Consider the following 19,983-nt stretch of genomic DNA (forward strand, 5'->3'; position numbering starts at 1 on the left):
AGAAAAGAAAATCCCATTTTCTGAGGCAAAAGTCAAGACAGCTGCAGAAATTTGCAAGGAGCCAACTGTTAATCACCAAAACAATGGGGGAAAATGTCTCCAGGGCATGTCAGAAGCCTTTGCAGCAGCTCCTTCTATCACAGTTCCAGAGGCCTAGAAGGGTCCCTGTGCTGTGTGCAGCCTAAGGACTTGGTGCCCTGTGTCCCAGCCACTCCAGCCATGGCTGAAAGAGGACAACATAGAGTTCAGGTCGTGGCTTCCAAGGATGCAAGCCTCAAGCCTTGGCAGCTTCCATGTGGTATTGAGCCTGTGAGTACACAGAAGTCAAGAATTGAGGTTTGGTAACCTCCACCTCGATTTCAGATGTATGAAAATGCCTGTATGTCCAGGCAGAAGTTTGCTGCAGCGGCAGGGTCCTCATGGAGAACCTCTGCTAGGGCAGTGCAGAAGGGAAATGTGGGGTCAGAGCCTTCGCACAGAGTCCCTACTGGGGCACTGCCTAGTGGAGCTGTGAGAAGAGGGCCACCATCCTCCAGAACTCAGAATGGGAGATTCACTGACAGCCGGCACCATGTGCCTGGAAAAGCCGCAGACACTCAACACCAGTCCCTGAAGGCAGCTGGGAGGTAGGAGCTGCCCAAGACCGTGGGAACCTACCTCTTGCATCAGTGTCACCTGGATGTGAGACACGGCGTCAAAGGAGATCATTTTGGGGCTTTAAGATGTGACTGCCCCACTGCATTTTAGACCTGCATGGGGCCTGTAGCCCCTTTGTTTTGGCCAGTTTCTCCCATTTGGAATGGCTGTATTTACCCAATGCTTGTATCCCCATTGTATCTAAGTAGTAACTAACTTGCCTTTGATTTTACAGGCTCATAGGTGAAAGGGACTTGACTTATCTGGGATGAGACTTTGGACTGTGGACCTCTGAGTTAATGCTGAAATGAGTTAAGACTTTGGGGGACTGTTGGGAAGGCATAATTGGTTTTGAAATGTGAAGATATGAGATTTGGGAGGGGCCAGAGGTGGAGTGATATAGTTTGGTTCTGTGTCTCCACCAAATCACATCTTGCAGCTCCCATAATTCCCATGTGTTGTGGGAGGGACCCAGTGGAAGATGACTGAATTTTGGGGGTGGGTCTTTCCCATGCTCTTCTCGTGATAGTGAATGGGTATCATGAGATCTGATGGTTTTAAAAATGGGAGCTTCCTTGTACAAGCTCTCTTTGCCTGCTGCCATCCACGTAAGACATGACTTGCTCCTCTTTGCCTTTCACCATGATTGTGAGGTCTCCCCATCCATGTGGAACTGTTAAGTCCAATAAACCTCTTTCTTTTGTAAATTGCCCAGTCTCGGGTATGTCTTTATCAGCAGCACAGAAACGGACTAATACAAACACTTACTATTAGAAGCTCTTCTGTACGTTGCTCTAAAATCTTTTTCACTTTTATATTATAACACTGATAATTCTGCCACCACAATAAACAGAACAAGATTAATTCAATTCCTCAAAATCTTAGAGCATTATATTTTCCCAAATTATCTTTCAATGGTCTGTACAATCCTATGTCCTTCAACCACTCCTTGTACAACATGATTTGGGGTCTTCATCATCACCCTCGCTATAAATTCAGGGCTCTAGTGCATCAGTCTCTCTCAAAACACTGAACCTAAAAATAAACTCACTTTCATAGCTAGGAACTGGACAGAACAGAATAGGATAATCACCTTACACCTTTCTGGATACAATTACATAATTGATTCCCATTGAATATACCATCAACTAAAAGCCTACCATGTTTGCATTCGTTTGGTTAATAAAAGCCTAACACAACACAGCCAAAGTGAAAAATTCTTCCTTTTCAGAGAATGAATTCTTTTTCAGCCTACTGTATCTCAGTAAGGTACAGTAAAAATCAGCAGCTACTGCACACTGGCTATAAATATGCATACACTAAAATGTACCTACAAAGAATTTACCTACACTGTAATGCTAAAAGGCAGGTCATCTCAGAGTGTAATCCGTTTCCTCCACTTATACTCAGAGTTAGTTCCCATATCTATGATCCTGCTTCATTCACCTCCTCTCTATGTTCATTACCCTAGTTCTAACTCTATTACCAACCTCAATTATTGCTTCCAAACCTTTCACCCACATATTCACTGGACATCTTGTTATGGATCACAGCTTGTGACATTAGTAATTTACCTTCAGTAGTTCACCACTGGCCACTGAATAAAGCCCAACACAGTTATACTGACGTTTAATCATCGGTTTCTTCTCTCTGAACAAATACCATAATTGCAATAGGGCACAATTCCCAGTAGTAAAGACTATGCCATCAATATGCTATACACGTTAAACACATAAACTACACACATATAATGTGTATATATATGCATCCTTCCATACATGTATATGGAATATACATTTCATTCCTCCCATAATGAACATATATGCTCATTACTCTCTAGAGCAACTGAACTTTCCTGTTTCCCTCCAGGAAATAAAATAAGCTAATCATGAAATGAAAGACAGTCCCTAGAATTTGCCATACCAGGTCAAGAGAGAGCATCAGGGCCTGGCGCGGTGGCTCACGCCTGTAATCCCAGCACTTCGGGAGGCCAAGGCGGGTGGATAACGCGGTCAGGAGATCGAGACCATCCTGGCTAACACGGTGAAAACCTATCTTTACTAAAAATACAAAAAATTAGCCAGGCGTGGTGGTGGGCGCCTGTAGTCCCAGCTACTGGGGAGGCTGAGGCAGGAGAATGGCAAGAACCCAGAAGGCGGCGCTCGCAGTGAGCAAGATCTTGCCACTGCACTCCAGCCTGGGTGATGGAGCGAGACTCCGTCTCAAAAAAAAAAGAGAGAGCATCAGGTTAGGACCCTCATCCCAAATAAGTGTAATAAAATCAACAATATAAGTCCCAAGTCTTATTTGTTCTGTTTTATATCCTGTAACAAGGTACAAAGTACCCTTTGTATTTGATTTCTAAATGCCAAGCACCTTTCTGAACAAAATTAAAATGCCATGATGGGTCTCCATAATTCCTCTATACTCAATGCAGAGTCCCATTTGAGAAGTGAGGACAAAAGTATGAATAACAATAGTATCTTAGATCCATAAGCAGCTCATCCCTAACAGACAAAGTGTTTTTGGGAAAATAGACATATCTCTGGTCTTCATTTTCCTAATTAATAAAATGACAGTGTTGGACTAGATAACTGCTAAGATTTCCTATAACATTAATACTCTGTGATTCTTTGACTTTCAACACTATTAATCTTTAGGAGAAAAAAATCATATATGTCTCCAGCAGTTCTATTAACATGAGGCAGTTTTAATGAAACCTGAAAACAGTTAACTCAGGTAAGCCAGAAAAAAAACCTGTCAACAAGGCACAGCAGAGACTGTATGTCGTTTACTAAGGAAAAAAAATGACCATAATGAATGCATGAATATACAAATAATTAACTCTTTCAAGAAGCATCATTTGAGTTGGCATGACTTCAGCTAAAAAGTGCTGGTATCAAGTGCTTTCGCAGTTCTCCAAAGGAAGAATCTTCTGTTATCAGTAAATTAACATTGCAATAGACCCTTGAATAATCAGCATCTATTCTTTGGCATGCATATCCCATGGCTAAGGCTAGTAATACTACTATTAAAACCACTCACTCAACACAAATTTCTTTCAAGAGGGCAGTATTCAAATCATGAGCTTATTCTAACCGATGTTTATTCCAAGCAGTGATTCCTAGCCTAAATTATAGAAAGGTGGGCAAATGATTGAAGTAAATTTTCTGTAGAAGAAACTATTATAAAAACTGGTTTTACAGAGAATAACGCATATTCCAAATATACTTAATTAGGGTGTGAGTTTATTGTTACTGGACTATAAAGTTAGATTATAAGCAAGGGTTAAATTGTATTGAGCCTGTTATCTATCACCCACAACAGTGTGGGCAATGCCAGGCACATAAAGAGGATAGGTTTGAAATGACTGACTACTGGGTCTGGGCTGAACGGCCAAGAGTTGGCTGGAAGAACAAGCGCCAAAGAGCACAGATTTATGAAGAAATACAAGAGAATGAAAAGGCACACATGTAGTCCAAACCAAGGTGGAAACCCCAGAGTTCTAAATACCAGAAAGATCCAACAGACCCTGGAACTGTAGTCTAAGGTGATGAATGGGTTTGTGGGGGGGGGGGGAAGATGAGGGTTACAAGGAGCTATGAAAGAGTCTCACGTGACCCAACAATATAGATTCTGAAGGCGTTGATGGCAGAAGAAACAAAATACCCAGGGAAAGAAAATCTCAGTGTTAAATCCAGAAGTATGCCCGGAATCCAAGACAGAAAATGAGCTGCAGAGAGAACGCAGTAGCCCGCCAGCCAGCCAGTAAAGAAGTAAGGCTGGTTCAGTGGACATGCGCGGCCTCGCTCTTCGGACTCGTCACCCGCCCCTCCCCCTCGCGCCGCCGTCACCCAGGAAACCGGCCGCAATCGCCGGCGGACATGAAGCTGGTCTCATGGCAGCCTCCAAGAAGGCAGTTTGGGGGCCATTGGTGGGGGCGGTGGACCAGGGCACCAGTTCGACACGCTTTTTGGTTTTCAATTCAAAAACAGCTGAACTACTTAGTCATCATCAAGTGGAAATAAAACAAGAGTTCCCAAGAGAAGGATGGGTGGAACAGGACCCTAAGGAAATTCTACATTCTGTCTATGAGTGTATAGAGAAAACATGTGAGAAACTTGGACAGCTCAATATTGATATTTCCAACATAAAAGCTATCGGTGTCAGCAACCAGAGGGAAACCACTGTAGTCTGGGACAAGATAACTGGAGAGCCTCTCTACAATGCTGTGGTGTGGCTTGATTTAAGAACCCAGTCTACCGTCGAGAGTCTTAGTAAAAGAATTCCAGGAAATAATAACTTTGTCAAGTCCAAGACAGGCCTTCCACTTAGCACTTACTTCAGTGCAGTGAAACTTCATTGGCTCCTTGACAATGTGAGAAAAGTTCAAAAGGCTGTTGAAGACAAACGAGCTCTTTTTGGGACTATTGATTCATGGCTTATTTGGAGCTTGACAGGAGGCATCAGTGGAGGTGTCCACTGTACAGATGTCACAAATGCAAGTAGGACTATGCTTTTCAACATTCATTCTTTGGAATGGGATAAACAACTCTGCGATTTTTTTGGAATTCCAATGGAAATTCTTCCAAATGTCCGGAGTTCTTCTGAGATCTATGGCCTAATGAAAGCTGGGGCCTTGGAAGGTGTGCCGATATCTGGGTGTTTAGGGGACCAGTCTGCTGCATTGGTGGGACAAATGTGCTTCCAGATTGGAGAAGCCAAAAATACGTATGGAACAGGATGTTTCTTACTATGCAATACAGGCCATAAGTGTGTATTTTCTGATCATGGCCTTCTCACCACAGTGGCTTACAAACTTGGCAGAGACAAACCGGTATATTATGCTTTGGAAGGTTCTGTAGCTATAGCTGGTGCTGTTGTTCGCTGGCTAAGAGACAATCTTGGAATTATAAAGACCTCAGAAGAAATTGAAAAACTTGCTAAAGAAGTAGGTACTTCTTATGGATGCTACTTCGTCCCAGCATTTTCGGGGTTATATGCACCTTATTGGGAGCCCAGCGCAAGAGGGATAATCTGTGGACTCACTCAGTTCACCAACAAATGCCATATTGCTTTTGCTGCATTAGAAGCTGTTTGTTTCCAAACTCGAGAGATTTTGGATGCCATGAATCGAGACTGTGGAATTCCACTCAGTCATTTGCAGGTAGATGGAGGAATGACCAGCAACAAAATTCTTATGCAGCTACAAGCAGACATTCTGTGTATTCCAGTAGTGAAGCCCTCGATGCCCGAAACCACTGCACTGGGGGCTGCCATGGCGGCAGGGGCTGCAGAAGGAGTCAACGTATGGAGTCTTGAACCCGAAGATTTGTCTGCCGTCACGATGGAGCGGTTTGAACCTCAGATTAATGCTGAGGAAAGTGAAATTCGTTATTCTACATGGAAGAAAGCTGTGATGAAGTCAATGGGTTGGGTTACAACTCAATCTCCAGAAAGTGGTGACCCTAGTATCTTCTGTAGTCTGCCCTTGGGCTTCTTTATAGTGAGTAGCATGATAATGTTAATTGGAGCAAGGTACATCTCAGGTGTTCCGTAAAACCTACCAACTCATGGATTCCCAAGATGCGAGCTTTTCACATAATGAAAGAACCCAGCAATTCTGTCTCTTAATGTGATGACACTATTCATAGACTTTGATTTTATTTATTAGCTACTTGCTGCATGACCCTCCAAGTAGACCTGTGGCTTAAAATAAAGAAAATGCAGCAAAAAGAATGCTATAGAAACATTTGGTGTTTTTGTTGTTGTTGTTGTTGTTGTTGTTTAACATCCACAGTTAAGGTTGGGCCAGCTACCTTTGGGGCTGACCCCCTCCACTGCCATAACATCCTGCTCCTCTAAGATGTAGGATGAATTCGGATCCTCACCATTGGAATCTTCCATCAAACAGACTCAAACACTGTTGGATCAGGATTTGAGTCTCTGCATGACATATACTTGATTAAAAGGTTATTAGTAACCTGTTAAAAATGAGCAGCTCTTTGCTTTTAACAGACACCCCAAAAGTCTTCTTTTCATAGTCTTCTTTTTCATAGTAGAAGATGGCAACACCTTCACTGAATGTTTGAATAGAAACCTCTACTAAATTATTAAAATTGACATTTAGTGTTCTCACAGCTTGGATATTTTTCTGAAAATTATTTGCCAAAACTGAAATCCTTCAGACATTTTCCATGGTCCCACTAATTATAATGACTTTCTGTCTGGATCTTAAAGGAAAGGATACTTTCTTTTTTCTTCCATCTTTCCTTTATATATTTTTTACTTTGTATGTATAACATACATGCCTATATATTTTATACACTGAGGGTAGCCCATTTATAAATTAAGAGCACATTATATTCAGAAGGTTCTAACAAGGCTGGTCTTAAGTGAACCACTATATACATAAATATGTTGGAAAACAACTGTATACATTTTTGGGCAACAGTTATGCATATTTACCAGGATAATTTTTTTCTTAAAGAGCCAACATTTAAAATTTGTTTTATGTCCATAAAAGAAAATATACTTTATTGTGACTTCAACTATATTTCTTATCCCTTACATTTTTATTTAATTGTCTTAGCTTTAAAAAAGAAGAAAATGTGGACTACTACGGTAAATATTGTTTTCAAACACAAGCAATAATTCAAATAGTTATTTTTCTTTTGAATTAATTTTAGACATATTTTGGATCCTATTGAGGGGATAAGAGGATGTCAAAAGAGTTAAATACCTAAGTAGAAAAAAATATAGAAATAAAGCCAAGAATCTCTTTCAGTTCAAATGTTATCAATTGTTAATAAGAAATTGCTATCTGGGATGAAAGAATTATCTCTGCTTAGTATCTCATTATAACTGAAAAAAGGTTTATCATTACAAATGCCTTCCAATGAAACCAAGAATTTCTCAAAATATTTAATGTCACATATTATAAGTTACCTAATCTAGCTTCTTAACGTCAATTTTTTAAAATATCTTAAAATTACTTTGTTTTGTAGTGAACAGTGAAAAAAAAAAAAAAAAAAAAAAAGTGAGGCTGATGGCAGTGAGAGAGCAATGGTCTGGAAGTGGTACCCTTCCACCTAGGTTCCCAGTGAGCTGTGGGTAGCGATCCCTTCAAGAAGTCTGCCCACGACATACAGGTTTGGGGGAAACACAAAGTTTCATTTACGACAAAGACAGAGGGGACACACATGAAAACAGTTGCGCATATAAAAAAGTTTGATCATTTTATAGGCCTAGTGGAAAGGACAGAAGCAGGACAGTGAGGGGTGCCTGAACAGGCCTGGGTAAAGTAGTTACTACTGCCTAGGGCCTGGGATATAAACTAATAGCAGGGTTAAGAGCCAAAGAATGGAAAATAAAATGAAAGCACATCAGTAACTGGAGGACTTCTTTGTTGTTGTTGTTGAGAGAGTCTTTCTGTCACCCAGGCTAGAGTGCAGTGGTGCAACCTCAGCTCACTGCAACCTCTGCTTCCTGAGTTAAAGTGATTCTTGTGCCTCAGCCTCCTGAATAGCTGGGTCTACAGACACATGCCACCATGCCTGGCTCCTTTTTTTTTTTTTTTTTTGTATTTTTAGTAGAGACCAGGTTTCACCATGTTGGCCGGGCTGGTCTCGAACTCTGGGCCTCAAGCAATCTGACCATCTCAGCCTCCCAAAGTGCTGGGATTGCAGGTGTGGGCCACCATGCCTGGCTCTGAAGGAATTCTCCATAGGCAGTCCTGTTATTGAGGAATGCTGAGTGCTTACCAAGCCCAGAATTTCAGCTACAGGTCTAGCTTGAAAATGACAGTCAGGCTGGGTGTGGTAGCTCACGCCTGTAATCTCGACTCTGGGAGGCCAAGGCAGGAGGACTGCTTAAGGCCAGGAGTTCAAGAACAGCCTGGGCAATACAGCAAGAGCCCATCTCTATTTTAAAAAGGAAAATGATACCACAAACTTCCCCAAAGATCAGTTAGAACTAGTATTAAGTAGTTTCTCATATTTTCAGTATGGGAAGTGGTGAGGTATAGGAATGACTAAAAATCTGAAACAATTTTCTTTCCCCTTAAATGTGCTTGGCTATCAATAAGAAACACTGAATAAAATTCATATTTCAGATTACAATTAAAATCCAATTTCCAAAGAGTCTTTTGCTAGAACTATTAAAATGCATCTAAACGGATGAGTTCAATTTTTATCTCCTGTACATTTTTTTGGCCTGCCCAAAATGCTAAAAATAAAGGTGCTAATGATTTGAGAAATGGTTAAAATATAGATACCACCCAAAAAAACATGAGAAGAGTCCACAAACCAGCACTCTCTGAATAAGTCAGTACATTTGGGGTTAACTGAGAAAAATGTCATTTTTAGACATGATGCAAAAAATAATTTCATACAGCTTTTTAAGCTAAAATAAAATAAAATAAAATAAAATAAAATAAAATAAAATGAATCTTTCAGGAGTATAACAAAGGCTGACCATAGTCCAGAACACCATGCCTCAGCCCACAGGCCATTTAACCTGGGTGGTCTGGTCACACTGAGCTGTCACTCCACACCTTGGAGAAGCAGCGTGGTCAGTGTGACAGGCTGTCACTGCCAGAGCCACACTGCTGAAGCCACGAGAGCGTCTGAGGGTGAGGAGCGCAGATTCCACGTCCTCCCCTACTCTCAGTCTCTAACCTACCCATCTGGTTGCTCACATTTTTACTTTCCCTAAAGATACTGATGTTATTAAAAATAAGCATGAGTTCATGGAAGAGATCTCCATGGAACACTGTAATTTTTTCATTATACCTGCACAATTTAATTTAATTATAATGAATTCTAAAAAGCTTGTTTCCAATGGGCAAGAGAAAGAAATGAAGCAGTTCTTATGTCCAGAATCTCTGGTGAGTTTTCAAAGGATAGAGAGTGCTCTTCTTATGAGCAGTCACACCATGGACCACACAATACCCTGAGGTCCTGCAGGCTTTCTCTCCTTATCCATCCTTTTCTCCCTCAGCTTGTTTTCCTCCCTTCTGCTTTACATACATATATGTATGTATGTATTGAGTCATCTATTTATTTCTTCCCTTCCTTCTTTTCTTTCCTACCTAGAAAAGCCTGTCACAAGTCCTACTGCCTATGATAGAGAAAAGAAAAAGAAAAAGAATATTAACTTTACTGTCACTGTGTCCCATCACCCTCTTGGAGTTCTTCACATGCTATGTGATTTGACTTGAAAGTAATTTGAAGGTTTGGGTAAATTTTCTGGACAAATAGAGTGCTTTAAAGACAAATCACAAATCACCTAAACAACAATTATTTGTTTATGGTAGAAAAGGAGCTATAGACATCTTATTGCATGGACTCCTTATCTCCCCACCTCCTATTTGCTTAAAATGTCAACAACAATCAGGTAGTTTCACTATGAAGAACAATTGTGTATTCGTCTGTTTTCACACTGCTGATAAAGACATATGCAAGACTAGGCAATTTACAAAAGAAAGAGGTTTAATGGACTTACACTTCCATGTGGCTGGGGAGGCCTTACAATGATGGTGGAAGGCAAGGAGGAGCAAGTCATGTCTTACCGGGATGGCAGCAGGCAAACAGAGAGAGCTTATACAGGGAAACTCCCATTTTTAAAACCACCAGATTTTGTGAGACTTACTCTCACAAGAACAGCAAAGGAAAGACCTACCCCCATGATTCAACTACTTCCCACTGGGTCCTTCCCACCACACATGGGAATTCAAGATGAGATCGGGGTGGGGGGAGGGGGGACACAGCCAAGCCATATCAAACTGTTTTATAGTATTATTCTGGATTATTTTGGAAAGTTTGTTGCAACTAGTTATCAATACACCAAAGATATGGAAAGTTTCATTATACAAGCACGGTCTTTGTAATGGCATTTGTTTAAAATACAAGGATGAAATACATAGTTAAAGCATGATGATTGCTTCAAGACAATACAAGAGGATGTAAAAAATTCCTCAAGCTGTAGACATGATTTGTGCACTTTTCTATATGTACATTAGACTTCAGTAAAATGTTTGCATATAAAAAAAGGGAAGGGGAGTAATGAGGGTTATAATTAAAACAAAATTATCCCTAAGTTGACAACTGTTGAAGTTGGATGATGAGTACTATTCTATTCTTGTACATGCTTGCAATTTTTCATAATGAAAGATGTTTTAAAATGTTACCTAAAACCTAAGAAACTCAAGCAAATACAAGATTCAGAAGCATGGTATGTTAAAGCTAGATTCAGATGCAAAATATAGTGCATTAAAAATGAAAAATCAATGCTTCTTTATAATTTTACTACTGAAAGTGAATAATTTTTCATGAAAAATTACAAAGGAGGTCACTACAAACTAAGAAACAGACGTGTTCTAATTTTGGTGGAAAATTGTTTATATTTTGTAATATACTAGAATAAATTTAAGATTTTAAATAAAAGAAAGATTTTTAAAAATCTAATGATCTCCTAAAAACACAGTGAATGAGTTGCTTCTAATACGGGCAAAATTAAGAGTTCTAGTATATCATATGAATTATGTTTGGATATCCTGTACATTAATCCTACTTTATTCATTCTCTCCCCAGGCACTGACCCTCCTCTCCTCATTAGCAGTCAGTAACATTTATCAAGCACTACAGAGACAACTGGCAGCCCAGGAAAGATAAAATGTTAAACAGTGATTGTTTCATGCAGCAAAAAATATCTAAAAATATGAAAGTTTTCTTGGTTTTCCTAATAGAAGTCACCTATAACAGGTGCATTAAGTCTAGCAGTTAATGGAATCTGAATTTAGAAGTAATATTTCCTACTTAGTTGAACAGAATTGGTTGCATTGGAATACACCAATAAATTCATATTTGTCTTTGATTTTTCATGAAATGCTTCATCCTATTCAAAAGGGCTGCATGAATATTGTCAAACACTACAGGCATTCCCCAACTTACAGAAGGGTTGTGTTCTAAAAGCTCATTTGTAAATCGGCTTCCTCGAACTCAGATCACATTTTTTCACTGAAATAATTTTCTAAAGGGCAGTTAGGCCATCAGGCCACCCAATAGAAATCAACAAAGTCTAAATTTATTGGACCTACTGTACTTTAGTGAAGCACTGTGTTTTTGTTTTTTCAACTAACCACTTTGAACTGTTATTTATTTGGTAAATGAAATAGGGATTCTAGGACTACTACTGTCCAATGCTCTGTGCAGGCAGAGGCACACATATATATATGCACGTGTATTCTCCCTTACCCAGATCTATGTACCAAAAGCTTTCTTACTCATCAGAGTAAGCACACTGAAGCAGAGTTTAGACAAAGGGCTCTTGCATTTGAAGGCTGGGGGAAGTTACAGTTTCTAGAGCCTATTAAAGGAGCAGTGAACACAGAAGCTTCCATAGGAACTATTCCTATTGAGTCTCATAGATGCAAAGAAGAGTCTTGCAGGCAGTTGGTGGACTGTAACTTCTACCCGAATTATCTTCCAGAAATATGGTTTAAAAACAAATTAGCAACTTCCATAAGTCCTAGACAGAGCAATCAAGCAAAAGAAAGAAATAAAGGGCATCCGAATTAGAAAAGAGAAAATCAAACTATCTGTTTGCTAATGATATGATCTTATACCTATAAAGCCCTAAAGACTCCTCTAAAAGGCACCTAGCTTTGATAAATGAATTCAGTAAAGCCTCAGGTTACAAAATCATTGTACATAAATCAGTAGCACTGCTACACACCAACATGACCAAGCTGAGAATCAAATCAAGAACTCAATCCCTTTTACAATAGCTACAAAATAAAATAAAATACTTAGGAATATGTTTAACTAAGGAGGTGAAGAACTCTACAAGGAGAACTACAAAACACTGCTTAAAGAAATCATAGATGACACAAACAAATGGAAATACATCCCATGTTCACAGATTAGAAGAATCAGTAACATGAAAATGACCATACTGTCCAAAGAAATCTACAGTCAATGCAATTCCTATCAAAACACCATCACTCTTCACAGAATTAGAAAAAAAAATCCTAAAATGCATACAGAATTTTTTTAAAAAGGCCCAAATAGCCAATGTAATCCTAAGCAAAAAGAACAAATCTAGAGGCATCACATTACCTGACTTCAAATTATATTAATATATGGGTATCATAACCAAAACAGCATGGTACTAGCATAAAGTAGATAATATGGATCAATGGAACAGAATAGAGAACCCAGAAATAAAGTAAATATTTACAAACAACCAATCTTCAACAAAGCATACAAAAACATAAACTGGGGAGAACAAATGGCAGCAGACAGTTTCTGCAGACTTAAACGTTCCTGTTTGACATCTCTGAAGAGAGCAGTGATTCTCTCAGCATGGCGTTTGAGCTCCGAGAATGGACAGACTGCCTCCTCAAGCGGGTCCCTGACCCCCATGTAGCCTGACTGGGAGATACCTCCCAGTAGGGGCTGACAGACACCTCAAACAAAGGGCTGCCCCTCTGGGACGAAGCTTCCAGAGAAAGGATCAGGCAGCAATATCTGCTATTCTGCAGCCTCTGCTGGTGATACTCAGGCAAACAGGGTCTGAAGTGGACCTCCAGCAAACTCAAACAGACCTGCAGCTGAGGGTCCTGAATGTTAGAAGGAAAACTAACAAACAGGAAGGAATGCCATCAACATCAACAAAAAGGACATCCACACCAAAACCCTCTCTGCAGGTCACCAACATCAAAGACAAAAGGTAGTTAAAACCACAAAGATGGGGAGAAACCAGAGAGGAAAAGCTGAAAATTCCAAAAACCAGAGCATCTCTTCTCCTTTAAAGGAATGCAGCTCCTCACCAGCAAGGGAACAAAACTGGACAGAGAATAAGTTTGCCAAATTGACAGAAGTAGGCTTCAGAAGGTCGGTAATAACAAACTTCTCTGAGCTAAAGGAGCATGTTCTAACCCATCACAAGAAAGCAAAAAACCTTGAAAAAAGGTTAGACGAATGGCTAACTAGAATAAACAGTATAGAGAAGACCTTAAATGACCTGATGGAGCTGAAAACCACAGCAAGAGAACTTCGTGACGCATGCACAAGCTTCAACAGCCGATTCGATCAAGTGGAAGAAAGGATATCAGTGATTGAAGATCAAATTAATGAAATAAAATGAGAAGACAAGATTAGAGAAAAAAGAGTGAAAAGAAATAAACAAAGCCTCCAAGAAATAAGGGACTATGTGAAAAGACCAAATATACGTTTGATTGGTGTACTGGAAAGTGATGGGGAGAATGGAACCAAGTTAGAAAACACTCTTCAGGATATTATCCAGGAGAACTTCCCTAATCTAGCAAGGCAGGCCAACATTCAAATTCAGGAAATACAGAGAAACACCACAGATATATTCCTTGAGAAGAGCAACCCCAAGACATATAATTGTCAGATTCACCAAGGCTGAAATGAAGGAAAAAATGTTAAGGGCAGCCAGAGAGAAAGGTCGGGTTACCCACAAAGGGAAGCCCATCAGACTAACAGCAGATCTCTCGGCAGAAACCCTACAAGCCAGAAGAGAGTGGGGCCAATATTTGACATTCTTAAAGAAAAGATTTTCAACCCAGAATTTCATATCCAGCCAAACTAAGCTTCATAAGTGAAGGAGAAATAAAATCCTTTACAGACAAGCAAATGCCAAGAGATTTTGTCACCACCAGGCCTGCCTTACAAGAGCACTACATATGGAAAGAAACAACTGGTACCAGGCACTGCAAAAACATGCCAAATTGTAAGGACCATTGATGCTATGAAGAAACTGCAACAATTAACAGGCAAAATAACCAGCTAACATCATAATGACAGGATCAAATTCAAACATAACAATATTAATCTTAAATGTAAATGGGCTAAATGCCCTAGTTAAAAGACACGGGCTGGTAAACTGGATAAAGAGTCAAGACCCATCGGTGTGCTGTACTGACAAGACCCATCTCACATGCAAAGACACATGCAGGCTCAAAATAAAGGAATGGAGGAAGATCTACCAAGCAACTGGAAAACAAACAAACAAAAAAGCAGGGGTTGCAATCCTAGTCTCTGATAAAACAGACTTTAAACCAACAAAGATCAAAAGAGACAAAGAAGGTCATTACATAATAGTAAAGGGATCAATTCAACAAGAAAAGCTAACTATCCTAAATGTATATGCACCCAATACAGGAGCAACCAGATTCATAAAGCAAGTCCTTAGAGACCTACAAACAGACTTAGACTCCCACACAATAATAATGGGAGACTTTAACACCCCACTGTCAATATTAGACAGATCAACGAGACAGAAGATTAATGACAAGGATATCCAGGACTTGAATTCAGCTCTGGACCAAGCAGACCTAATAGACATCTGCAGAACTCTCCACCCCAAATCAACAGGATATACATTCTTCTCAGCACCACATCGTACTTATTCTAAAATTGACCACAAATTGGAAGTAAAGCACTCCTCAGCAAATGTAGAACAGAAATCACAACAAACTCTCTCTCAGACCACAGTGAAATCAAATTAGAACTCAGGACTAAGAAACTCACTCAAAACCACACAACTACATGGAAACTGAACAACCTGCTCCTGAATGACTACTGGGTACATAACAAAATGAAGGCAGAAATAAAGATATTCTTTGAAATCATTGAGAACAAAGACAGAACGTACCAGAATCTCTGGGACACATTTAAAGCAGTGTGTAGAGGGAAATTTATAGCACTAAATGCCCACAAGAGAAAGTAGAAAAGATCTAAAATCGACACGCTAACATCACAATTAAAAGAACTAGAGAAGTAAGAGCAAACAAATTCAAAAGGTAGCAGAAGGCAAGAAATAACTAAGATCGGAGCAGAACTGAAGGAGATAGAGACACAAAAAACCCTTCAAAAAAAAATCAATGAATCCAGGAGCTGGTTTTTTGAAAAGATCAACAAAATTGATAGACTGCTAGCAAGACTAATAAAGAAGAAAAGAGAGAAGAATCAAATAGACGCAATAAAAAATGATAAAGAGGATATCACCACCAATCCCACAGCAATACAAACTACCATGAGAGAATACTATAAATGCCTCTATGCAAATAAACTAGAAAATCTAGAAGAAAAGGATATATTACTGGACACATACACCCTCCCAAGACTAAACCAAGAATAAGTTGAATCTCTGAATAGACCAATAACAGGTTCTGAAATTGAGGCGGTAATAGCCTACCAACCAAAAATGTCCAGGACCAGATGGATTCGTAGCCAAATTCTAACAGAGGTACAAAGAGGAGATAGTACCATTCCTTCTGAAACTATTCCAATCAATATAAAAAGAGGGAATCCTCCCTAACTCATTTTATGAGGCCAGCATCATATTGATACCAAAGCCTGGCAGAGACACAACAAAAAAAGAGAATTTTAGGCCAATATCCCTGACGAACATCCATGGAAAAATCCTCAATAAAATACTGACAAACCAAATCCAGCAGCACATCAAAAAGCTTATCTACCACAATCAAGTGGGCTTCATCCCTGGGATGCAAGGCTGGTTCAATATAAGCAAACATATAAACGTAATCCATCACATAAACAGAACCAACGACAAAAACCACATGACTATCCCAATACATGCAGAAAAGGACTTCAACAAAATTCAATAGCCTTCATGCTAAAAACTCTCAATAAACTAGGTATTGATGGACCATATCTCAAAATACTAAGAGCTATTTATGACAAACCCACAGCCAATATCATACTGAATGGGCAAAAACTGGAAGCACTCCCTTCGAAAACCAGCACAGGACAAGGATGCCCTCTCTCACCACTCCTATTCAACATAGTGTTGGAAGTTCTGGCTACAGCAATCAGGCAAGAGAAAGAAATAAAGGGTATTCGATTAGGAAGAGAGGAAGTCAAATTGTCTGTTTCCAGATAACATGATTATATATTTAGAAACCCCATTGTCTCAGCCCAAAATATCCTTAAGCTGATAAGCAACTTCAGCAAAGTCTCAGGATACAAAATCAATGTGTGAAAATCACAAGCATTCCTATACACCAATAATAGACAAACAGAGAGCAAATCAGAATGATCTCCCATTCACAATTACTACAAACAGAATAAAATACCTAGGAATCCAACTTACAAGGGATATGAAGGACCTCTTCAAGGAGAACTACAAACCACTGCTAACAAAATAAAAGAGGACACAAACAAATGGAAGAACATTCCATGCTCATGATTAGGAAGGTCAATATTGTGAAAATGGCCATACTGCCCAAGATAATTTATAGATTTAATGCTATCCCCATCAGGCTACCACTGACTTTCTTCACAGAATTGGAAAACACTACTTTAAATTTCATATGGAAACAAAAAAAGAGCCCACATAGCCAAGACAATCCTAAGCAAAAAGAACAAAGCTGGAGGCATCACACTACCTAACTTCAAACTATACTACAAGGCTACAGTAACTAAAACAGCATGGGACTGGTACCAAAACAGAGATATAGACCAATGGAACAGAACAGAGGCCTCAGAAATAACAACACACCTCTACCACCATCTGATCTTTGACAAACACAAGCAATGGGGAAAGGATTCTCTATTTAATAAATGGTGCTGAGAAAACTGGCTAGCCATATGTAGAAAGCTGAAACTGGATCCCTTCCTTACACTCTATAAAAAATTAACTCAAGATGAACTGAAGACTTAAATGTAAGACCTAATACCATAAAAACCCTAGAAGTAAACCTAGGCTATACCATTCAGAACATAGGCATGGGCAAAGACGTCATGACTAAAACCAAAAGCAATGGCAACAAAAGCCAAAATTAACAAATTGGATCTAATTAAACTAAAGAGCTTGTGCACAGCAAAAGAAACTATCATCAGAGCGAACAGGCAACCTACAGGACGAGAGAAAATTTTTGCAATCTACCCATCTGATAAAGGGCTAATACCCAGAATCTACAAAGAACTTAAACAAATTTACAAGAAAAAAACAACTCTATCAAAAAGTGGACAAAGGATATAAACAGACACTTCTCAAAAGAAGACATTTATGCAGCCAACAGACATAAAAAATGCTCATCATCACTGGTCATCAGAGAAATGCAAATCAAAAACCACAATGAGATAGCATCTCAGGCCAGTTAGAATGGCGATCATTAAAAAGTCAGGAAATAACAGATGCTGGAGAGGATGTAGAGAAATAGGAATGCTTTTACACTGTTCGTGGGAGTGTAAATTAGTTTAACCATTGCGGAAGACAGTGTGGCGATTCCTCAAGGATCTAAAACTAGAAATAACATTCGACCCAGCCATCCCATTACTGGGTATATACCCAAAGGATTATAAATCATGCTACTATAAAGACACATGCACACGTATGTTTATTGCGGCACTATTCACAATAGCAAAAACTTGGAACCTCCCAATGTCCATCAATGATAGACTGGATTAAGAAAATGTGGCACATATACACCATGGAATACTAGGCAGCTATTAAAAAAAGATGAGTTCATGTCCTTTGCAGGGACATAGATGAAGCTGTAAACCATCATTCTCAGCAAACTATCACAAGGACAGAAAACCAAACACCACATGTTCTCACTCATAGGTGAGAGTTGAACAATGAGAACACACAGACACAGAATGGGAAATGTCACACAACAGGGCCTGTCGGGGCAATGGGAGGCTGGGGGAGGGATAGCATTAGGAGAAATATCTAATGTAAATGACCAGTGGATGGGTGCAGCAAACCAACATGGCACATGTATACCTATGTAACAAACCGGCACGTTGTACACATGTACCATAGAACCTAAAGTATTAAAAACAGATAAATAAACTGGGGAAAGCACATCCTATTCAAGAAATGGTGTTAGGAAAATTGGATAGCCACATGTAGAAGAATAAAACTGTATTCCTATCTCTCACCACATATAAAAATTAACCCAAGATGGATTAAAGACTTAAATCTAAGACCTGACACCATGAAAATTCTAGAAGAAAACTTAGGAAAAACTTCTGGGCACTGGCCAAAAAAATTTATGACAAAGACCCCAAATGCAAATGTGACAAACACAAAAACAAATAACTGGGACCTAATTAAAAAAAAAAAAAACTTCCACAAGACCAAAGAAATAATCACCAGAGTAAACATACAACCTATAGAATGGGAGGAAATATTTGCAAACTATACCTCTGACAAAGGACTAATATCCAGAATCTAAAAGGAACTCAAACAAGTCAGCAAGAAAAAAACAAATAATCCCATCAAAAAGTGGACAAATGACATGAACAGATATTTCTTAAAAGAAGATACACAAATGGTCAACAAACATGAAAAAAAAAGCTTAACATCACTAATCATCAGGAAAATGCAAATTAAAACCTCAGCCAGATACCACCTTGCCCCAACCAGAATAGCTATTATTAAAAGTGAAAAAACAATAGATGTTGGTGTGGATGTGGTGAAACGGGAATGCTTATACGCTGCTGGTAGGAATGTAAATTCGTATAACCTCTATGGAAAACAGTTTGGAGATTCCTCAAAGAATTAAAATCCAATCCAGTAATTTCACTACTGAGTATCTACCTAAAGGAAAAGAAATCATTATATCAAAAAGACACCTGGATGTGTATGTTTATCACAGTACAATTCACAATTACGAAGATATGGAATCAACCTAAGTGCCCATCAGCCAATGAGTGGATAAAGAAAATGTTATATATATATACACAGATATATATACACATATACACACACACAGAAATACGACATGACTTTCCAGAGACCACTGTGGAATCATACCAAAAATCAAGCCAGTTCCTCCCAAATTCAGCTGAGGTCTACTCCACTTGCCTGCATAGGTGTTGGCCTTGTTCAGAAGGTCGGTACATGCATGCATATCAGCAAAAGCCCGGATTCCTAAGCAGTTGACAGGGTGAAGCTGGGATTCCAAAAATTCACAACAAGTCTTCTTCACATCCTGTAACTGTAAGAGACCAGCTGCTGGGAGAAGTACCTGCAACACACACATTAATATTCTTAGGCACTTGGCTGGAAAAACACTGTCTCTCTGACCACTTCTACACAGGACACAAGAGGTTCAGCCATAGTTTATTATCTGCATTCATACCCCTATATTCCACAGAAAACAAACGTAACAATTATTTTCAAAAACAATGATGACTCTTCACATTCCCCATAATTTCCATGGAATCTTTCAAAGGTCTCTTCTCCTTGGTCAGAAGAATATGAGATATCAGATCTTATTAGATTCATGGTTTGTTTTATAAGCATAAACAAAAATGTTTCTTTGACTTCTAAAAACACAAATTC

General features: G+C 39.2%; 2 protein-coding genes across 4 annotated transcripts in view; one reads left to right on the forward strand and one right to left on the reverse strand.

The window, feature by feature from the left end:
• KLHL2 (kelch like family member 2) overlaps positions 1 to 19,983 on the reverse strand; it is a 112,755-nt gene that overhangs the window by 37,656 nt on the left and 55,116 nt on the right. For all 3 annotated transcript variants that reach the window (XM_050791808.1, XM_050791809.1, XM_050791810.1), the window contains one exon: positions 19,504 to 19,666. In XM_050791808.1, coding sequence (XP_050647765.1) covers positions 19,504 to 19,666 — 163 coding nt within the window. The remainder of the gene's footprint in view (positions 1 to 19,503; positions 19,667 to 19,983) is intronic.
• GK3 (glycerol kinase 3) lies at positions 4,157 to 6,386 on the forward strand. Its single transcript, XM_050791811.1, has one exon. It carries the CDS (start codon positions 4,433 to 4,435, stop codon positions 6,194 to 6,196), a length of 1,764 nt encoding a protein of 587 aa, XP_050647768.1. The 5' UTR covers positions 4,157 to 4,432; the 3' UTR covers positions 6,197 to 6,386.

The sequence above is a fragment of the Macaca thibetana genome, chromosome 5, assembly GCF_024542745.1.
Source record: "Macaca thibetana thibetana isolate TM-01 chromosome 5, ASM2454274v1, whole genome shotgun sequence".
Classification (NCBI taxonomy): Eukaryota; Metazoa; Chordata; class Mammalia; order Primates; family Cercopithecidae; genus Macaca; species Macaca thibetana.

Excerpts from the sequence above, each read along its gene's own strand:
- GK3 (XM_050791811.1), top strand. The coding sequence starts at position 4,433 with ATGCGCGGCCTCGCTCTTCGGACTCGTCACCCGCCCCTCCCCCTCGCG.